Source organism: Schistocerca cancellata, chromosome 2 (genome assembly GCF_023864275.1).
Source record: "Schistocerca cancellata isolate TAMUIC-IGC-003103 chromosome 2, iqSchCanc2.1, whole genome shotgun sequence".
Lineage (NCBI taxonomy): Eukaryota > Metazoa > Arthropoda > Insecta > Orthoptera > Acrididae > Schistocerca > Schistocerca cancellata.
In genome coordinates this window covers 370,197,376-370,219,726 of record NC_064627.1, presented here as the reverse complement: position 1 = coordinate 370,219,726, position 22,351 = coordinate 370,197,376, and the positions used below count along the sequence as shown (strand labels likewise).

Genomic DNA, 22,351 nt, shown 5'->3' with positions numbered 1-22,351 from the left:
ATTGATAACTTGCTGAAAAGAATGAACACTTCTTAGAATGTTATGTATATATTTTACGTGAATTGAAGATCATTGTTGTATATTAGCTAAGAGTCCCAAAGTCAAATGAATATATTTTTATTTATATTCTTTCAGTTTTAAATCACTAAACAGAACAAATACCCTTCCGATTTTTTATATTGAAAAGTATGATAATAGACAGTATGTGAAACAAAAATTAAGACAGTAAAACTTGTGATTTTGGTGGAAAAAAATTCTGAAAAAAAAAAAAGAAATAGAAATGCTTTCGTTACAAATTTGTAAATATTTGTATCCATAACTCCAGCATTTTAATAAATTTATATCATAGTTGAGCCTTTTGTCTTTCAGATAGCACCAAAATGAATAAAATTGATTCATAAATAAAGAAGTTTACAGTTGTTACAAACTTTTAACATGCCTTTTCCACCGATGCCAGTTGGTGAAAATATTCCACAATTCAAAATGTCCTCCTGATTGATCAAAAAGAAGTAGAAAAATTAGTTTATCCCTCTTTCATTATGTACTTTCTTACACCAATTTTTCACAAACATGTGTGCCATGAGGGTACCGAGTGAGGTGGCGCAGTGGTTGGCACACTGGACTCGCATTCGGGAGGACGATGGTTCAATCCTGCGTCCGGCCATCCTGATTTAGGTTTTCCATGATTTCCCTAAATCGCTTCAGGCATATGCCGGGATGGTTCCTTAGAAAGGGCATGGCCGATTTCCTTCCCCATCCTTCCCTAATCCGAGCTTGTGCTCCGTCTCTAATGACCTCGTTGTCGACGGGACGTTAAACAGTAATCTCCTCCGCCGGACGAAGTGGCCGTGCGGTTCTAGGCGCTGCAGTCTGGAACCGCGAGACCGCTACGGTCGCAGGTTCGAATCCTGCCTCGGGCATGGATGTGTGTGATGTCCTTAGGTTAGTTAGGTTTAACTAGTTCTAAGTTCTAGGGGACTAATGACCTCAGAAGTTGAGTCCCATAGTGCTCAGAGCCATTTTGAACCAGTAATCTCCTCCCCTCCTCCTCCTGACATGTGGGTGATAAGATTTCATTATTTTGGATGATTTGAAATGAAATGAGCCACAACATATTATTTCTTCCCACATTTGTCCTCATATGAATGCCAATGAACAGTCTTTCCTCTGATACACTGTTCACGAATGGAATGATGAATTGGGTGATATGATAGTGGTACTAGAAGTATTCTCTGTCACAAATCATAAGATGGTTTCCATAGTGTAATTATAGGTCTAGAGATGAATGTTAGTGCTTTCTGCATCTAAGTGGTTAATGACATTGGGGAGGGATCCGTGGTTGGAGCGTAAAGTTAGAAATTCTCGTAAGGTTATCGGGAGGTAGTTAGGTGGGGATGGGGGGAATTATGGTTGGTTGGAAATACAAACTCAGCTTGACAGGCTTCAGTGTTGGCTCTGGTGTCAGTAAGGCAGGTTTTGGCAGCTGTGAGAGATTGATGGACTTGTTTGATAAAAGCTGGTACTATCATGATGGGAAGTGATATTCCAGGGCAGGAGTATGAGGAAAAGGGCCAGTAGGAATCACAGTGCAGGAATATTTCATGGAGAGAACATAGTGAATTCATGGATGATGGTGCTTGGATACGTGGTTTAAGTTGCCAAAGGAAGTGTTGAAGGGCTGCAGCCAGAATGGAGAATTTGGAAGCAGCATATCATCAGTGCCAGTGATGTTGGCTAAATAACATTGGATGACCATTCAAAATATGGTGAATGAACTGTGTGAATTGTATAGTGTGTAAATCATATGTTAGAATATTGTTTCTAGGAAGTGAAGAATGGTGTAAGGTGGAAGACTTTAGACTTGGGAGGCTTGAATCTCTGCCTGCTCATTGCTTATTCACCACTTGCGGTGAAATAGATTGCTTGAAATATCATAGCCTGTCATCCACCTGAGCTAGTTCTTAATGTGTAATGACGTTCATGTCAGCAGGATGTTAAATGTTATTTTTTCCCTTTGGTGTTAATTGGGAGCGTTCTGTGCAGATGCAGCCTAAAAAAATAGGTGCTCTAATTTGCCTGTTGCAATGATTCAGATAAAATCATCTTTTGTCATATGAAGAAGTACTTCTCAGTTGTGAAAAGTGTCTTTGTAGATGATACTACTATCATATTATACCCCAAATTACATTTTATGCTCCTGGTGTCAGTTTTAGAGCATTCAGGACTGATATAGAAGTATACAGGCAGGTCTTATGTAGCTTCTATATTGTGGCTAGTTTTTTAGCTTGTGGAAATGGTTGGTTGGTTTGTGGGATTAAAGGGACCAGACTGCTACAGCCATCAGTCCCTTGTGGAAATGGATCACTATTATTATCATTGCTATGGTGACTTCACAGTGTGTGAATTTTGTTGTTATTTATTTACTGGTATAGTATGCATTGGACATGGCCATTATTCTCAAACAAATTTTCAACTTCTATACTTTTAGTCTACTGAAACAGGTGCGAAGGTAGTTGTGGTTCTTGATTGAGGTCTAGCTCCTTACTGTATTATCAATTATTTAATCTGTATAATTTGTTGGTTCAGTGTTTTTATAAAATTTGTTTTGTGATATGTTAGATTCTTGAATAAATAGGTAATTAAAAAAAACTATTCTTGAATTTGAAGTTTTTAATTCCTCACAGCAGACTCATCTCACTTCTTTTTCGTGATACATCTGATTTATCTGTTGTTGAAAATATAACTCCTAGTACAGCTTTCATTTGCTGCATGAAAGCTACAACTAAATTTACTATGTTTGATATTATTGTGTTTATTTGCTCAGCAAATTTTATTACAGAAATTAGGGAATAGGAGTGAAAGTAGTCACATTTCAATTTGTTGTAGAGTTTTAATAGTGTTTATTAACTGTTGTGATGTTTTGTGCATTAATCTTCTGTGCTCACCTACACATATGAAGATACACTTATTGTTTTCTTATTTTTGAAATGCTACAGTTTGTACCTAGTCTCACAAGGAGTTGGATATTAATCAGTAATTATTCCATGTCTTCAAACTTCATTGTTTTTGTGTCAGTTTTGTAGTTTTTGTTGCCAAAATTATGGGTATTGCCCCTTTGCGTGATGTCCAGACAATTTATGTTTTAAGAATTATCTCAGGATACTAATTACATAGTATATTACGTACTCTCTGCATCAATGTAGAAGAAAACCTACTTCAAGAGTGGGCCGCAAAGGCTTCTTAAAATATGAGAAGGATTTCGAGGCTCGGAAATCTCAAGCTTCAAAACCACGTCTCACTGGAACTGCTGTCATTAAAATGTCGCTCAGGTATGCAGGGTGTGCCATAAATGATGCACTGTATATCCTGCATCCGTTTAATATAACATACCATTTTTAGTTACTTTTTGCTCTTCCTTCAACTACCAATAACAACACAGTTTACAATCCAAATATACTTACATGTAAAACAGCATGTGTAGTTTTGTGTAATACTACTTCCCCTTTACCTGGCTCTTTATCATTCAGTAACAAGGTTAACAGCAACATGCTGTTTGTGTAAGCCATAATTATTATTTGGTACAAGTTAATGACTAACTCCATGTAGGACCTAGTATGCTGCTGTATTTTCTGTAAAAATGCTATTCCCGTGGGGCTTTCGTAACTGAGATTGTGTGGTTTGTTGTGTTGAATTTTATTAACACAAGAAAATGTGATATAAATGTCAACATTTCTAGTGGGCCCACTAAATATTGTATTTCAGGGAGGTAACTTATTAGAAAAGCTGATTTATGTACCGGCATCAATTGTTGCAAACTTAAGTGGTGGTTCAATATGTTACATGTCTTGTAAAGGGGCCAGTAACATTGTGTCTGAAAGCTTTTGAGATAATGTCTTAGGTATCACCGAATTGAGATCCTCAACTTAATGGATTAGTTTTCAGTTATTGAAGAGTGTTATTGTCATAACTAATGGACTGTATTAGACCGTAGGTATTTTATGACAAAAACTTGTGTGATTAAACTTATTTTGGTTTACAGTTTTGGATTGTAATTTTATTTTGGTTACTAACACTTTATCATAGAGGTTTTATACGATCATCCTTCTGATTGGGGGTTTGAGAGACTTTGCCTGTTCACTTATGTAATAAAGTGGAACACCTACAGCCATCCTTATGACGTTATTTATTATATGGCTACCAGTTTTGGTGACCATCTTCAGGCCTTAACTGACACTGAGCGGGGTTAACTAGAATTACATATATGATTCCATCTGTGGCCAACATCTATGAATTGGTTTTTGCAGACTATCTGTAAAACCACAGTGTTGTGTCTCCAACCATATGTGGAGATTATGAACTGGTTTTCGAAGATTAACTTTATCAACAATGTTGCCTCTCCACACATGGTTGGAGACACAACGTCGTCGTTACAGGTAGTCTGTGAAAAACAGTTCATAGATGTCGGGCTCTGATGGAATTGTGTATGTGATTTGAGTTAACCCCCTCAGAGTCAGTTAAGACCTAAGGTCATGTACTGAAGCACTGAAACTGGTAGCCTTGTAGTTAATTACATCGTAAGGATGGCTGTAGGTGTTCTATTTTATTACATGTTTTATCATAGAGGTTTGCTTGAAAACAGATGGATGTTCAACACTAGTAACAGTAATATATAGGAAATAAAGAATTTACAGCCGATCATATCGTTTTATTTTATGGCCAGTTTGTGTGTAATTTTTGGCCATATTTGGTGTTATTTTTTGCCAAATTCTGTATTATTTTTCACCAGATTTTGTGTTCTTGTTTCCCGTATTCTGTGCTATCTTTTTTGCCAGCTACATTGTTATTGTTTTTTGCCAAATTCAGTGTTCACATTTTTGGCAAATTCTTGCTAAATTTGGTGTAATTTTTGTCAAATTCGTTGCTTTTTGCCAGTTTTGATGTTTTTTGCCATTTTTTATGTTTTTGACAATTTCTGTGTTTTTACAATTCCACTGTTTCTTTTCCAGTTTTGTATTTTTCCCTTTTTGGTTTCATTTTTTACCAAATTTGGAGTTACCCTTTTTTTCCAAGTTCAGTTTTACCTTTTCTGCCAAATTCTATGGCTTTTTTTTTTTTTTTTTTGCCAAATTAGGTGTTTCTTTACCAAACTTGATTTTTTGCCAAATTTGGTATTTTTTTCATTATATTTGTTGTTTTTTGCTGAACTTGGTGAAATTATTCTTCAAGAAGAATTTGACAAAGCTGTAAAAGAACTACGAGACAACAAAGCAATGGGTGTTGATGACATCCCTGCAGAACTAATAAAGAATGCTGGTGACAGCAAGGAAATGATACTGCTCAAACTTATTAGGTCCATCTATAACACAGGAGATATACTTGACAGACTTCCAGAAATGCATCATTGTTTCTATACCAAAGAAAGCAGCAGCTACAAAATGTGAACAGTACCGAACTTCAAACATAATACCACATGCATAAAAAATTCTCATAAAAATAATTCTGAAGAGAATTGAAAAGAAGGTGGAGGATATGCTGAATGAATATCAGTTTGGTTTCAAAAGGCGATTGGGAACAAGAGAAGTGATTCTGGCAGTGAGACTCCTTTTTAAAAAGCAGTTACAGAAAAATAAACCAACGTATATTACCTTTGTAGACCTGGAAAAGGCATTTGATAATGTCATCTGGTAAAGAGATGTTCAGAGTGCTGAGGAAAAGTGGAATGAAATATAAAGACATCCGTGTGATACTTAATTTCTGTAAGAATGAGGTAGCAGTGATTAGCAACTGTCACCAGGAACACAAAGCAAATATTAGGAAAGGGGTAAGAAGAGGATGTGCCCTCTCTCCTCTTCTATTCAATACTTGCATCCAGGAAGCTATAGACCAAGTTCAAGAAACTACTGATATGGGGATCAAAATTAAGGGGCAGAAGATAGACAGGCTATGTTATGCAGATGATATTGCTATAGTCACAGAGACAAAAGAAGATCTAGGGGAAGTCTTCAGAACAATGGAAAGGATTTTATGCAATCGGTGTCGAATGAAAATAAACAAGAAAAAGATTTAAGTGATGGTATGCAGTACTGAATTAGAATATGAACCTCTGAGAATGAGAATTGGAAGAGAGGAGCTGGAAGTGATTGAGGAATTTACCTACCTGGGAAGCAAAATGACAAGGGATGATAGAAGCTGGAAAGAAATTGGGAGCAGAGTACAACAGGCCAAAATTGCATTTGTTCTGAGGAGGAACTTCCTCACCAGCAAGAACATCAGTCTGAAAATAAGGAAATGTATTATGAAAGTTTTCGTTTGGAGTATGGCCCTATACGGGTATGAAACTTGGACAGTGGGAAGAGAAGAGAGAAGATGGTTAGAGGCTCTGAAAATGTGGTGCTATAGAAGGATGATGAAGATCAGCTGGAGAGACAAAGTAACAAAGGAAAAGGTGCTTAGAAGAGTACAGGGAATCATATCCTTGTGGAGGCATATCCCAACAAGAAGAGACAAACTTGTAGGGCACATCCTAAGACACAACAGCATCATTGGAACAATAGCAGAAGGAGCTATTGAGGGAAGGAATCAGCAGGGGTGACCAAGCATATCATACATGCAACAGATCATGAATGACATTGGATGTAACACATATGAAATGAAGAGGACAGCAGAAAGAAGAGAGGCATGGCACTCTGATGCAAACCAACCTCAGGGTTGAACACCAAAAGAAAGAAAGAAGAAGAAAATTGTTGTTTTTTGCCAGTTTCAGTTTTTTCTTATTTTGGTATTATTTTTCCAATATCAGTGCTATTTTTTCCAATTTGGTGCTGTTCTTTGCCAACTGCACTATTAGGTTTGACATCACATCATAGCAACAGGGAAAATGAACATACATTTTAACATTATACATGACTGTCAACCTTGAGGAAATAAGAAGTCAAAATGCAGTTTCAGCATTCAATAACTAGCAGTTACGAAAATTGGTGAAGTGCCATTCTCAGATTTACAACCTCTTTATACACAAAAATGCCATATTTTGCAGTATTGCATAAAAATTTCTGATTTCACAATATTTCATTAAAAACTGCCAATTTTGAGATATTTCATTAAAAAATGCTAATTTCATGTTATTTTACACGTTATCGTCTTCACAAAATTTTCCTGTCCCTAGTTATCAGACTCAAAATGCTAAAGGCTGTGGCACACAGCTTGAGAAAATTGTCATTATTGTAATTTCATATGAATAAGCTCTTCGATTACTCTGTAAATGGATTTGACTATGTTTTGTTATGGGAGTTTAACTACCAGATGAGCATGCAAAAGATTTTTGGACCACTCTCGGCAAATTAAGGAATCGGTTTTCCATACCAGCATCCAGTGACTTCATCTATCATACTCTTCATACAATTTTGTACTGTACCCTGAAAAAATTTAAAATGAATTCTCCAGCAATTGCAAGTCAGTTACTATTTTAGGTTCATAACAAAACTGATTTATTACAATAATCATCAGATATTGCTTCTGAACTAGGAAAATTTTTGATATTTACCAAGCACTGTCACCACATGTCTTGCAGATGTTGCTAATATCACATTATTATGAAGTTGTAGGGGTAAGGAGGAGTATGTCATTTGGTATTTTTAGGATGAGCTGTTTATGTGTACTTATTATGCATGTATACATTATCAAATTTGTGGGTTGTATCCAGGGATGGCCTGAGAGCAACTGCACAGTAAATCTGATCTAATAATACCTTATTAAGAAAATGTGAGTGAATGGTGTCAGTGTCTTCTGCTTTGTTATGCTGCCGAGTGACTATCGCTGCTGGTACTAAGCATGGCTAGTATATTATTTACTGGAAGTGAGGTAGTCACGTGTGCAGAGTAAGTATTCTGTAGCAGTGTGTCAGCCGTATTGGTTGTGGAAGTGTCATAAACAGAAAACAACTGAAATAAAAACACCAAATGTGTTTAAATCAATATCAACAAACCATATCTTGCTCACCTAAGTCTTTTACATAATTTGTAATATTGATCAAACAGAAAATTCAGTCACATTGTTAAAATTACAAGAGAGACAGTGGCTGGCTGGTACTTACTTTCAGTAGGGGCTACACATAGTACTGGTGATAGAAATAATCCTAGCTTTCTGAACTGTGTGTTCCTTGTTCAAGGAGAAAAAGATAAATTTACTGGAGTAATTTGGAAAGGGAGGGCGAATCATTCAGTTTGAAACAAAGTAAGGTGCTGCAGTGTTGAGATGCTAGTCGCTTTTAAGTGGATTGAGGTTGAAATTCCCACCCAGATTCAGTTTTTTATGGTTTCCTGAAATTGCTTAAGGTTTCGAAAAGTGCATGACTGATTTCACAGTCAGAGTATATCCTCTGTCTCTAATGATATCATCATCATCATCATCATCAATGGGAGTCTGTTCTTTCTAGGATGATAAAGGCAAGGATACATTTTTGCCTCCTGTGCATCCTTATAACAGGTGGATGTCATTCAGCCTAGGGTATGAGTGCATGTGCAGCCCCCCACCCACCCAACCCGTTTCCTAGCTCAGATTTTTTGCTGAAGAAAGGAAATATGGTTACAGATACTAGGGGTTACTATTGTATGCTTTGAAGTGAAGTGATTCTGTCAGCTGTATTGCTGATTGATAGTGTGCTGGGGTTTATCATACTTTTCTTTTTTTGTCTCATTTGTAATTCTTTATCGTGAAACTGCAACTAGGAGACTGTACTTGTGGGAGATTCTTCTTTCACGTGGCCCATGCATCAGAAAGTTCACATTCTAAATTGGAATGAGAGATCCACAGTTTGTAGAGCACTAATAGTGAAAGCCAGTTCTATAGAAAGAAGAAAGAAAGTTGCATAAATCAAAATATTTGGCCCAGAACAAATAAAAGTGTTAAATTGGACTTGTAATTAAACAATAGAAGAGAACAGATTTATGCATGGAGAACATGTATTGATTAAGCTTATGCATAGCTTGTTTCTATATATCAGATGCAGATGTATTTCATGGCTACAATACAGTGCAGTTTTGAGGTGCCAGTACGGACTAATTTATGTAAATGAAATTAAAATTGTTGCTGTACTCTTTTTTTACCTGACTTAAATCTGTTAGGCCATTACGATTGTGTTCATCATTTAATGTGACACAGTTTATAAGAAAATCTTACTATCGCAGTTTGAGAGGATTCATGTTTTATACCAATCAGTATTTGGTAAACACAGACAGTGCTAAAATTTAAAAGATAACCAACAGTGCCATTCATTTTTTTTAAAAAAAAAAAAGAGGGAAAATATGTGCTCCCAGTTTTTCTGTTGTCTTTTGTTAGTGCTTGTATGTTCAAAATTTTCTCCATATTAAAGTAATTCTCTTGTATCCTAATTATATTTTACAAGGCATCAGTGGCATTCTCAGCAAGGGGCACCCCCACCCTTCACTGAGAAATGTTCTTCACAAACCAAAGTTTCATTTTGCCACCATACAGACAGATGTAGTTCTTCAGTGGCAGTTTAAAGAAAGCCAGAACATATCATGGATATTGACTAGTAGCAAGCATACCCAGAGTCATTCAATTGCCAAATGTCAAAACTCTTTTGCCATTTACCCTGGAACTAAAAGAGTTACCCCCACTCTCCCTCCCACCTTTGTCCCGTGGTCTCTCCACTCACTCATATTGCTCTTGCAAGAGATGCATAACATGCTTTAAAAAACAAAAACAGCTATTCAAAGCAGAGTGAGTACAGATAAAAGGAAACAGTGCTTCTGGTCAGCTGCTGCATATTGCCGTATTATATTTGGGGGTAGTTGTACAACTGCAATGGGCTAAGTTTATGACAACTGAATGAGTGGCACAAGGGACAAGAAAATTGTAACAAAAACACATTTTTTAGTTACATAAACACATTTTTAAATCTTTGTTTGGATTATAAAAAATGTACTAAACCAACTTTGAGTTATCACCTTGTTATTCAGCAAGTTGTGTTATTAGTAAAAGGATGATGATGATGATGATGATATTTCAAGATACTATCCCAGTTTGAAGTAGAAAAGATCATAGTGTGTTGATAAATGTGTAAAATATTATATCTGCATGAGTAAGTGTGAAGGAATGACAAGTTGTAATGATATTTGTGTTGTAATAATTGTGTGTGTGTGTGTGTGTGTGTGTGTATTTAGCTTTGTGTGTTTCATCATTGTGCTTCTGAGTTTGTTGCATTAGAAAATTTGTTAGATGTGACAACACACTTTTTCTGTAATCCTTCTATCATGACCGCTGCCCTTCGCCTTGGCTCTTCTGTCTTACAGAATATTGCACCTCCGAATCTTACACTATATACTTTACAGTTTATTATTACTCATTATTTAAATTTATTTGATAGCTATTTTTGAGCTTTTAATTTTTTAGTTTTTATTGATTTCAAAAGTTTTTTAACTTTCGTTTAGCAGCAATTTATTTTTCATCAACAGGAGTCTTTTGCAGTACATAGATGAAGAACTTATCCTGAGGTATGGTAACTTTTTATTATTGTTCATAATGTTCCTCAGTGTACTGCATGGCTTTAACAATGAAGGGGTCCTGATTGTTCTTCTGTGTGTATTTACTTAAAATTAAAAGTAAGTTAGCCCATTTGGAAGTAGTGGCTTGGAAGAGGATGCACTGCAATTACAGGTTGAAATACTTAGTGATGCTTCCTCTAATTTTGTGCTATATCACATTTGAAAGCAAAACTGATATGTGATAATGATGATTGCATTTTGCTTTTGATATAGGGACAGTTTTGCTGGTCACCAAGCACTGGTCTCATACATGTCCTACAGGTGTCACTAGTATCATTTTATTGTGCAGTTTCAGGGGGAGAAGGAGAGCGCGATTTGGTATTTTTAGGATGAGCTGTCTATCTGCACTGTTTCACAACTGCATGTTATGGATAGCCTTCTCCAAAAGAAATGTGGGCATGACTCTGCAACTTTGTGTAATTTGAATTGTTTAGCATGATATGCATCTATAACTCTGTTAATGTCTGCTGTGGATATGAAACTTGTTATCACAGGATGGTGGCAGCTCGAAGTTCTTAGTTGAGGTATTATAAATAATAAAAATACAATGTGATACATGACCTCATAGATGCGTTTTTCTTTCTTTCTATTTCTGTTGTCAAAAAAAATTGTAAGTTATCAATGGATTCAGGGCAAACAATTAAAAGTGACTTTTATAGCAAAATTGACAGTTGAAATTAAAATAAAACTGGTAGTTAAAAAGAAATATGCTAGAGAGAGGAATTGACATTTTAATGAGTCATTTCATTGAGACAACAGAAGCACCATTCTGAAACTGAAATCAGAGATCAGCAATCATGAATGTAATTGTTTGGCTTGGGAAAATATTTAATCTGTAATATTATTTTTGCGTGTTGACTGGAATGTGGTAAGAACTGTGTGTTTTCTGCACATAACATACATGAATGCTCAGTTATTCCCATGAGTAGGAAAACTTTGCACAGTTGGAGGTTAAACATTTTGGCAACACTAGTGTTATTACATATAGGGCAGTAGCACAGCTGGACATGATGAAGAGAAGGAATAGCACCTGCTTTATTGAAAAAATTATTCCAGAATTTGTCTGTAGTGCTGTAGGTACATGACATGAAATATGTAGATCAGAATTTGAAATTTGCTCCTCCTGAATTTAAGGCAAGTTTTCCAGCCAGTGCATCATTCACATTGTTGCAAAGAATTGTGAAAGTCACCATGTTACATGGATGGCACTCCCACATTTTATACAATGTTGATGGTCTAGTCCAGTTGAAATACTGTGTTACTCACAGTTTACATCTATGGCTACACCTACATCTACAGCTATACTCTGCAAACTACCATGAGGTGCATGGTAGAGGGTATGTCCTATTGTACCAGTTATTAGGGTTTTGTCCTGTTCCATTCACTCATGGAGCCTGGGAAGAATGATTGTGTGAATACCTCTGTGCATGTGGTAATTATTCTGATCTTCTCCTCACAATCCATATGTGAGCGATACATAGGGGTTGTAGCATATTCTTAAAGTAATCATTTAAAACTGATTCTTGGAACTTTGGTAATAGACTTTCTTGGGATAGTTTATGTCTGTCTTAAAGATTTATAATTGATAAAAAACAGCTACCAGCCACATGTATGGTTTAAAAAGGTTTATTATCTTCAGACCATGACCGGTTTCGGATTTTTTCTTTACAAATCCATCTTCAGATGGCAGTTACAAGCATTCTAAGTTGGACTTAGTTTTGTTTTTGTTATTCGTTTGCTGCAGAGCTATGTAGTTCTGCTACGTAGTCTTAAAGACTCTGCCAGTTCATTTCCTTCAGTATCTCTGAGACATTCTCCCATGGATTAAACAAACCTGTGACCATTTGTGCTACCCTTCTCTGTATACAATCAATATCCCCTGTTAGTCCTATCTCGTATGGGTCCCACACCCTTGAGCAATATTCTAGGATGGGTTGCATGAGTGATTTGTAAGCAATCTCTTTTGTGGACTGATTGCACTTCCCCAGTATTCTACCAACAAACTGAAGTCTACCACCTGCTTTACCCAAGACTGAACCTATGTGAGCATTCCATTTAATATTCCTGCAAAGTGCTACTCCCAGGTATATGTATGAGTTGGTTGATTCCACCAGTGAATCATTGATGATATAGGATACTACATTTTTTCGTTTTGTCAAGTGCAGAATTTTACAATTCTGTACATTTAGAGCAAGATCCCAGTGTCTGCACCACATTGAAATCTTATCCATGTCTGACTGAAAATTTATGCAGCTTCTTCATTATAGATAACTGCATTATCTGCAAAAAGCCTGATGTTACTATTAATATTGTCTGCAAGGTCATTGATATAGAACAGGAGCAGAAACAGTCCCAGCATGCTTCTCAGGGGCACACCTGAAGTTACTTCATATGTCAGTGACTCTCCATTGTTATAACGTCAAGTTGAACACATATATTTCAAAACGACATGACACATATAAGTCACAGAGCAAGTTGACAAGCAAGACACGTGAACACGGTAACATTCGAATGAGTACTTAGTCCAAGTCCAGCGGCTGCTGGCTGGCTGGCTGCTTAGGTGGCGCGGCTGCTTAGGTGGCGCGACTGCTTAGGTGGCGCAGCTGCTGCATGGCCGGCAGACAGCGCCACATGTAGAGGACACACGTAATTGCGTGGTGACACTTTGAATGATCGGCGAGTCACAACACTTTTCCCTCCTTTGAAATTTTTTCACTGGTCTTGATGGAGGTGGCCTGTAGATTGCTAACGTCCATAGGTGTTGTTTGACTGGATGACAGGAGACGTAGGGGTCGGGGAAGGCGAGACAGTGCATCGGCATTCGCATGTTGAACCATCGGCCGGAAATGAATCTCATAATTGAAACGAGACAAGTAAAGAGCCCAATATTGGGGACAATCCTCGCGTGAATGTTTCATGAAACACCACGGACATGAAGGAAGTTGCCGGGGGTGTTGCTGCAGTTTCTTAGCGGGTTGTTTACGGTTAGGCCGAGGCTGCGCGTGGGAGCGCACTGCGGCCATGTCGCCCGGCAGGAACGCGCCGCACGCATTGTCAACAGCGCACAGAGGTTGTATTTCCCCGACATCACCCCACGCCTCTATTTGCGCCCCCGCGGCACAAGAAGTTTCAAAAGACTGCGCGATGGAGAGGACTTCATCTAGAGTCGGATTTGCCAACTGAAGGGCACGTTGCTGAACTTCGTTGTCGGGCGCCGACCGGATAATAGCATCCCATACCATGGAATCTGCATAGGATTCTTTGTGAACGTTGGTAACAAATTGACACTTTCAACTAAGGCCGTGAAGTTCAGCAGCCAAAGCGCAATAGGATTGATGCAGTTGTTTTTGACAACGATAAAAGGCAACACGAGAGGCTACCACATGCGTTTGCTTTTGAAAATAGACAGACAGAAGTGAGTACATTTCAGCAAACGACAAAGACACAGGATCTTTCAAAGGAGCCAATTGTGACAACAACCGATACATTTGAGGTGAAATCCAGGAAAGGAACAGAGACTTACATGTTTGTTCGTCCGTGACATGAAAAGCCAAGAAGCGCTGTCGAAGACATTTTTCATAATCAGACCGGTCTTCCGCCGTCTTGTCGTAAGGAGGAAAAGGAGGTATAGCCAACGACGAGAAACACCCCGCATTTGATGCTGCAACGAAATCGCGAATCGCCGATGTTAGAAGCGTTTGCTGTTCAATGAGACCTTGCGATAGTTGCTCGACAGTAGCCCTGGAAACCTGTGGGTCAACGATGAAAAGGAAAAATCCCATCCTCATCGCCAATTGTTATAACGTCAAGTTGAACACACATATTTCAAAACGACACAACACATATAAGTCACAGAGCAAGTTGACAAGCAAGACATGTGAATACGGTAACATTCGAATGAGCACTGAGTCCAAGTCTAGCAGCCGCTGGCTGGCTGGCCGTGTAGGTGGCGTGGCTGCTGCATGGCTGGCAGACAGTGCCGCATGTAGAGGACGCATGTAATTGCGCGGCGGCACTTTGAATGATCGGCGAGTCATAACATCCATCCAAGATAATGTGCTGCGTCCTCAACCCAGTCACAAATTTCTCTTGATACCCCACATGATCATACTTTTGACAATAAGCATACATGCAGTTTAGAGTCAAATGCTTTTCAGAACTGAAAAAATACTGCCTTGATCCAGAGCTTTCAGTATGTCATGTGAGAAAAGTGTGAGTTGGGTTCCACACGATCGATGTTTTCGAAGTCTGTGCTGGGTGGCATTGAGGAGGCCATTTTGTTCGAGATAGCTCATTGTGTTTGAACTCAGAATATGTTCTAAGAGTCTACAACAGATCGATGTCAAGGATGTTGGACAGTAGTTTTGTGGATCGCTTCTACTACCCTACTTGTAGACAGGTGTGACCTGTGCTTTTTTCCAAGAACTGGACATGGTTTTTTGTTCGAGGGATCTACAATAGATTATATTAGAAGAGGGGCTAACTCAGCTGCAAATTCAGTCTAGAGAGTGACAGGACTCCATCAGGACCTGGAGATTTGTTCAATTTTAATGATTTCATCTGTTTCTCAACACTACTGATATTAATGCTCTTTTTCATTAATTTTTTCAGTGATATGAGGATTAAATTGAGGCAGTTTTCCTGGTCTTTCCTTTGTAAAGAAACACTTGAAAACAGAGTTCAGCTTTTGTTTTTATACCCGCAATTTCGATTCCTGACTCATTCGCTAGGGACTGGACACTAACTTTGGTGCTACTAACAGCATTTACATATTATCAGAATTTCTCTGGGTTTTGTAAAATGTCATTTGACAGTATTCTGCTACAGCAGTTACTGAAGTCATTGCACATTACTCTCTTGACATCCAAACACTTTGCATTCAGCATCTCTCTTTCTATAGCCCTATGCTTTGTTTTACATATATTATGCAGTAACCTCTGTTTCTTTAGAAGTTTCTGTGCAGTCACCATGGAGGTTACCTCCCACTATGAACTGTTTACTGGGTACGTAAGTATCCAGTGCATGGTCAACTATTCTTTTAAACTTGAGCCAGAGTTCCTCTACATGCTCCTGACCTGTGCTGAAAGTTTCAAGTCCCTCACTGAGATATGACACTGCTGATTTTTTATCTACTTTACTGAACACACACAATTGTAGTTGCCACAACCACATAATGGTCACCGATACTCGTTTTGATGTGGACATCCTCAAAGAGGTAAGGTCAATTTGTTGCTATTAGATCCAATACATTTCCATCATGAGTGAGGTCCTTAACTAACTATCTGTTCTAGGTAATTTTCAGAGAAGCCATTTAGTTAAGTTTCACATGATGTCTTATCATGACTGCCACTAACAAAACTGTAATTTTCCTGATTTATTGTTGGTCGATTTAAGTCTCCACCGATGATTACAGTATGATTAGGAAACTTGTTTAAAGTGAACTGAGGTTTTCCTTAAAGTTTTGAATTGCATCAGGAGATAACTCTGGTGGGTGATAGAAGGATCCAGTTATCATTTTATGCTGACCGCTGATACTAAGTCTTGCCCAAACAATCTCACATGCGGCTTCAGTTTCTACCTTGATCGATTTGAGTTTTTTGTCTACTACGACAAACACACCAGCTCCATTCCCATTTGCCTATCCTTTCAATATACACTTAAACTTTCATCAAAAATCTCACTGCTATCGATCTTAGATTTTGACCATCTTTTGTACCTAGTATTGTGTGAGCTTCACTGCATTTCATGAGTGCTTCAAACTCTGGCTCTTTGTTGTGAATGCTACGGCAGTTTACCCTTACGATTTTTGTACTTTCCGCTGTGGGAGGCATTTCTTTCGATCTTACACTGATACTTTTGGGTCTTGTACAGCTGTCATTGTCTGGATTGGATGGAGAGTCACCTAACCTAAAAAACCCTTGTGTGCACACCACACACATTCAGCTACCTGAGTAGCAACCTCTGATGTGTAGTGCACACCTGATCTATTTAGGCAGACCCTACAGTTCTTAACCATATGGTGCAAGTCCATGAAGTTGCAGCCTATCTGGTCACAGAATGTTCTGAGTCTCTGGTTCAGCCCTTCTACTCGAATTATAACCAAAGGGCCTCAGTGAACTAGTGTTTTGAAATCACAATAAAATAAAAAAAGTGGCTAGGAAATTTTTTGGAAATTTGTGGTAAGGTCTTATGGGACCAAACTACTTAGGTCATCAGTCCCTAAGCCTACATCCAATTAATCTGACTTAAACTAACTTACACTATGGATAACACACACACCCATGCCCGAGGGAGGACTCGAACGTTTGAGGGGGGGAGTGACACGGACCGTAACAGGACGCCTCAGACCATGCGTGGCAGTGGCTAGGATATCTGGCTCTCACTCAGGAGACCCGGGCTCGATTCCCGGTACCGGAAATCCACATTTTTTTGCTCCTTTTATGTGACTTGTACCGACGATCAGTTCTGGGGCAATTCTGCAAATTGTGAGCTACGTTGAAACTAGATGCACAAGTCTGGTCTTCTCAACCTTCTCTGCCAGTCGCTGGAATAACCCAAGAATGGCCTCAGAACCCAGACAACAGGCATCATTTGTTCCAGTGTGGACCACAGTCTGCAGCTGATGCACCCTGTTCCCTCAACAACTGCTGGAACAGCCTCTTCAGCATGTTAAATGAGCCGCCCCCCCCCCCCCCCCCCCCCCCCCCCGCCCCAGGCATGCACACTGAGTGCACTAGGTGTCCTTTCCAGCCATTTCCTGAAGTGGTACCATCATTTGCTGTATGTTTGAGCTGCTGATGATTAATAGACCCTTACTCTTTTGTAATGTGTTAACAAGCGGAGGGAAGCCTTCATCCAGCTTCTGCTCCTCTTTGAAAAGAAGTTTTTGAAGAAAATTATAATTGGCATGTTTGATCATATGAAATTCAACAGTTTCTGTTACTAGATGGTATTCTACACAGCCAACAAAATTAATTTAATATCGTACTAATAAAGTCTCACATGAACCGTGTACTTCATCACGGCAGCCTGGTGTGTAAGAGTCAATGATATAGATAGCTGTACTGAGGGTACCTGTGGTGAGACATAAATAATGTATGATTCCTGAAGAGGGGCATCAGCTTTTTCAGTAGTTGCAAGGGCAACAGTCTTGTTTGACTAATGTGGCCTTGTAACATTAGCCCACATGGCCTTGCAATGTTGGCTCTGCAAACGACTGAACAAAGCAAAGGGACACTACAGCATGTTATATTTCCCAAGAACATGCAGCTGTGCTGTATGGTTTTATGATGATGGTTATTTAGGGAAAGAAATTTATTTATCAAAATTGCCCTCTATGGCAGAATTGCTGTATGGTTTTATGATGATGGCATCTTCTTGAGTAAAATATTCCACAAATAAAATAGTCTTTTGTTCAGACCTCTAGGCAGAGAGTACTCAGGAATGTGTCTTTTTTATTTATTTACGATAGCTCTGTTACATTAATTGTAATACTACATATGTGTGTGTATGTGTGTGTGTGTGTGTAGGGTAGTGTTGTATTTGTGTTGTATGGTGGTGGTGGTGGTGGTGAGAGGGTGAAACCAGTCTCCGGCACATAGCCTACTCCTCACGCCTCGCAAATAGCACCAAGGGGACCTTCAAAGCTTAATGTCCCAATCTGATAGATTGATCACCATAAACTGTCTTACATGCTCTCACTTCATGAGACACTGTGGAGAGGTTTGGTATTTAAACCGACATTTTTAAATTGACAATTGTTAATACTCTTCTTTGCAGTGTTTGCATTCATTGATGTCTTTTGATTATTACTCTCCTTCATGCATTCAGATGAGAGATGGTTGCATTCATTGCTATTGAAGCATTCCCTTCCCGTGCTCTTGTGGTTCATCATCATCATCATCATTACCGCCATCCTCTTCACATTCTATGTTCTCATTAATTTTCAACACAGATTTGGATGAATCATAACAAATTTCAGTATGGTAGTAACTTCATTTTTTGCCCCACTATCTACACATAATATATTGCAGATTGCTCACAATTCTAGTTGTAAAAAAGACACTTCAATACCTGACTTACCGTCAGTTTTGCCAGCTATTGATTGAAAATTACATCAGAAAATTCCCTCAGATAATACCGATAAGATTTCCTTCTGGAACTCTTTCAAAAATCAGCTTATGTAAAGCTTTAACCAGAGCAGAGATTACATTTTTATTTACTTTTAGATTTTGTCTAACATTGGCATTTCTAGGTACTTTATCAGCTTGTTTCAATCGTCACTTTTCCAAAATACACCATATGAATTTGTTATAATGTCTTAAAATTGATGTGTAGATAAACCAGCCATTATGACCTACAACTTTGTGCCCCCCTTCAAACTTGTTTCATCTAATAGTTTTTGTTTACTTGGTTGTTCCTCCTTTAGTCACAACCTTTAAAATTGCTCCTCATGTTGTTCTCCTACTGCCAATCATCATTAAAAATAATACATGTGATCGAGTGAGAAAGCACAGTGATAAACACACTAGACTTGCATTTGGGAGTTAAATGGTTCAACTCCCCATCTGTTCCTTCCAGAATTAGGTTCTCCTTGATTTCCCTAAATGAAGGCAAATGCTGAGATGGTTGTTGTTCCATAGAATCGGACGGCCAGTTTTCTTCCCTATCCTTCCCTAATCTGAGCTTGTGCTTTGTCTCTAATGGCTTCATTGTTCACAGGATGTTAAACACTAATCATCCCTGCCTCCTTCCATCCGTCCTTCCTTCCTTGAATGCATAAAACTGCATCATCAGCTGAGTGAATGGTGATAGCATAATTAGGAGCTATGTAAAATTCACAGAAAATCCCCAATGCCATTACCATATTTTACAGGATATAAGATGTACCTTAATTTTCAAGCAATTTTTTTAAAATAACATTTTTACCAAAGCTAGACTAAAAAAAAAGGGACCCCTTAGCTTATAGAACTGAACTATCCTCTAAAATCCCCAAAAATTGTCATCTTAACTCTCTTCTTCTTCTTCCTCTTCCTTTTCATTGTCACCTTTGTTCTCATCATATATAAGATGGTCATTACTGTCATCAAGAGCGTGACTTCTGCATTGCTTCTTGAAAGGTTTAACAATAATGTGTAGCAAATGAAAAGTGCTAGTTTGCTTTTGTTCTACAGTGTTACTTTCATTCTGTTAAATGGTTTTCGGCTTACAAGGCCATCTTCAGACCTGTAGTGAGAATTGTCACCAAAGAAGTGACTTCTTTGATGATAATACTAGTAAATGTCTGAAGATGGCCTTGTAAGCTGAAAACCGGTTAACCCAATAAAAGTAATACTGCATAACAAAAGCAAACTAGCACTTCTCATTTATTATAATGTTGTTCTACCAAGAACTGACAGAAGGTTCAGTTAACATAATAATGTATTCTCTCACTCTAGACCACAACTGTTTTATCCACTGACACACTTGTTCGATTGTAGGTTGTTTTAAAGCTTCCTTCGGCATGAATTCACATTGTGTTTCATCCATCATCCATTTTTTCCATTACTCTCTCATATAAGCTTTGAATGGTTTATTTATCAAGGATGCAATCGTGTAGTAAGTCCTCTGGGGATAACAGAAAGCTCTTTATTTCCGTGTCTCAATTTCTCTTTCACAGAGTTTTTCAAATGACTGCTAAACTGATCTAGCACAGGAAGAGAATTCTTCTTCAATAAAGCACCTTTCATTCTCTCTCACACGCTGTTAATCCATGATGTCATACCAGTCTCGTCTATGCAATCCTCATCATCTACAAGAACAGCAATGCCTGGTGATATTAAGAAGGTTTTGGCGTTGTTTTGCACTTGAAAATGATCATTGGCTTAAGTTTAGTACTGTCAGAACAACATGAAAGGATAACACTCTAGTGCGTTTCTTCATGTTCACTTGTTGTAGTTACAGTTTTGACATCTCTCATGGCAACAGTTCTGTTACTTGGCACATCAAATGTCAGAGGAGTTTCGTGCATTTTCCGTATTTGGTGATGGGAAGATAATATTTTCTGTTCATACTCTTGTATCATTTACAGAGATATTTTGGTTTTGGTTTGCGTGATAAGTCCATAACACTTCATAAAACTGTAACACCAACCAACTCCACCCTCAAACTGCGGTGAAGTTCCACTGTAGCACTATCGTATGAGTTGAAACGTCCCCTTAGAACAATTTATACAAGACTGTGCTTAAACTGACACACAATATTTTTTAGCACAATGCAATCTGACTTTCAGAAGTCCCTACAAAGGAATGGCCCTGACTAACATTAATCTATACGTTTCACTAATCACTTACCTCACAAAAATCTTCGTTACTCGAACTACTGCAATACAGCGAGCACCACTACTGCCAGCTAAATAAAAGATTCAAACTACGGAAGTCACTAACTACTGATAGGGATAGTTAGCAAATGAAAGATTTTGATAGAGAACAAACAATGTATTTACCTTAATAGTCATAATATATATAGCAGTTCATAATATCCAGTATAACAAATTTCAAAACTCCGCCATCTCTCTCCCCACATCCACCACTGCTGGCGGCTCACCTCCAACTGCGCAACGCTATGCGCTGTTAACATCCACCTGCTGCTGCCCAACACTACAATGGCAGACAACAATGCTAACCAGCCACAGACTGCACACAGCACAGCCAGTGATTTTCATACAGAGCGCTACGTAACGTTGCCAATAAGAAAACATAAACAGCCTACTTACATAGCCCCCATGCTCCCCACAAAAAATTTTACAAATTGTTTTGGGCAGTGGGCAATACATATTTGTTAAAATTTTTCATAATCGTAATTACAATAACAAAGAAATCAAATGCACACACTTATTGATACAATGTTGGTCAAAAGCTAAAATTTTCTCACAGTCCATAAAGACAGTCCTGATCATTCATCATAGTAAAACTGCCGTTTCTTTTCTCAAAGTCTGAGCAGTAAAAGACAATGCACACGGAAGTAGTGGATTTCCATGCAGTCTTGAAGAAGTAGTGTTGTCCTTCCAATGGAAAGACAGTGCTGACTCTTGACATGCTGACAGGTAATGGGCCGCAACAGAGCAAACAAACCGCAGAGTCAGTCGAAGTTGATGAATATTGGTAGGTAGGTCATCACAGAGTAGACCCACTGTAGTCCTGGTAGAGATTACGGTATTGGTGGGCCACCAGAGGTGCAGACCCACTGCAGTCCTTGTAGAAATTGTGGACAGGCCCACAGTAGTCCTGGTAGAGATTGTGGTATTGGTGGGCCACCAGAGGTGCAGACCCACTGTAGTCCTTGTAGAAATAATGGTATTGGTGGGTCATCAGAGATGCAGACCCACTGTAGTCCTTGTAGAGATGGCCAGCAGCCATCTGCTGCGACTGTGCAGGTGCACAATCACCGTCGAAGAGTCTTGCGGACAATATAGCAAGTCCATAACCACCACTTGTGCACTCACAAAGTTTTTGGAATTGTCCTTAGAACCAGCAATGCTGTTATCCAGTCCCTTGCTGAATTATTAACACATGTGCAAACACTATCAGTCCCTACTTCTCACATATTGTCCATATACTATGACCAACAGAAATGTGTGCAGTGAAATGGAACTTACAAGATAATAATATGATGAACTGGTGTCATTACAATTTTATAACATAAGAATACAATTACAAAGGTACAAAATACATCATTAAATAACATAACAGTACAGATAACATTTGTAGTACAGGCTTTACAACAGAATAGAAATAAACATATACATC

At 38.4% G+C, this 22,351-nt stretch overlaps 1 protein-coding gene across 12 annotated transcripts in view; it reads left to right on the top strand.

Annotated features, from left to right (window-relative positions):
- LOC126161768 (mitogen-activated protein kinase kinase kinase kinase 5) overlaps positions 1–22,351 on the top strand; it is a 323,445-nt gene that overhangs the window by 140,840 nt on the left and 160,254 nt on the right. For 4 of the 12 annotated variants that reach the window (XM_049917834.1, XM_049917828.1, XM_049917831.1 and 1 more), the window contains exons 12-13: positions 3,204–3,329; positions 10,476–10,514. The exons of 3 other annotated variants lie outside the window; for them this stretch is intronic. In XM_049917834.1, the coding sequence (XP_049773791.1) occupies positions 3,204–3,329; positions 10,476–10,514 (165 nt within the window). The remainder of the gene's footprint in view (positions 1–3,203; positions 3,330–10,475; positions 10,515–22,351) is intronic. 5 more of the 12 variants (XM_049917836.1, XM_049917829.1, XM_049917827.1 and 2 more) reach the window with 2 other exon arrangements.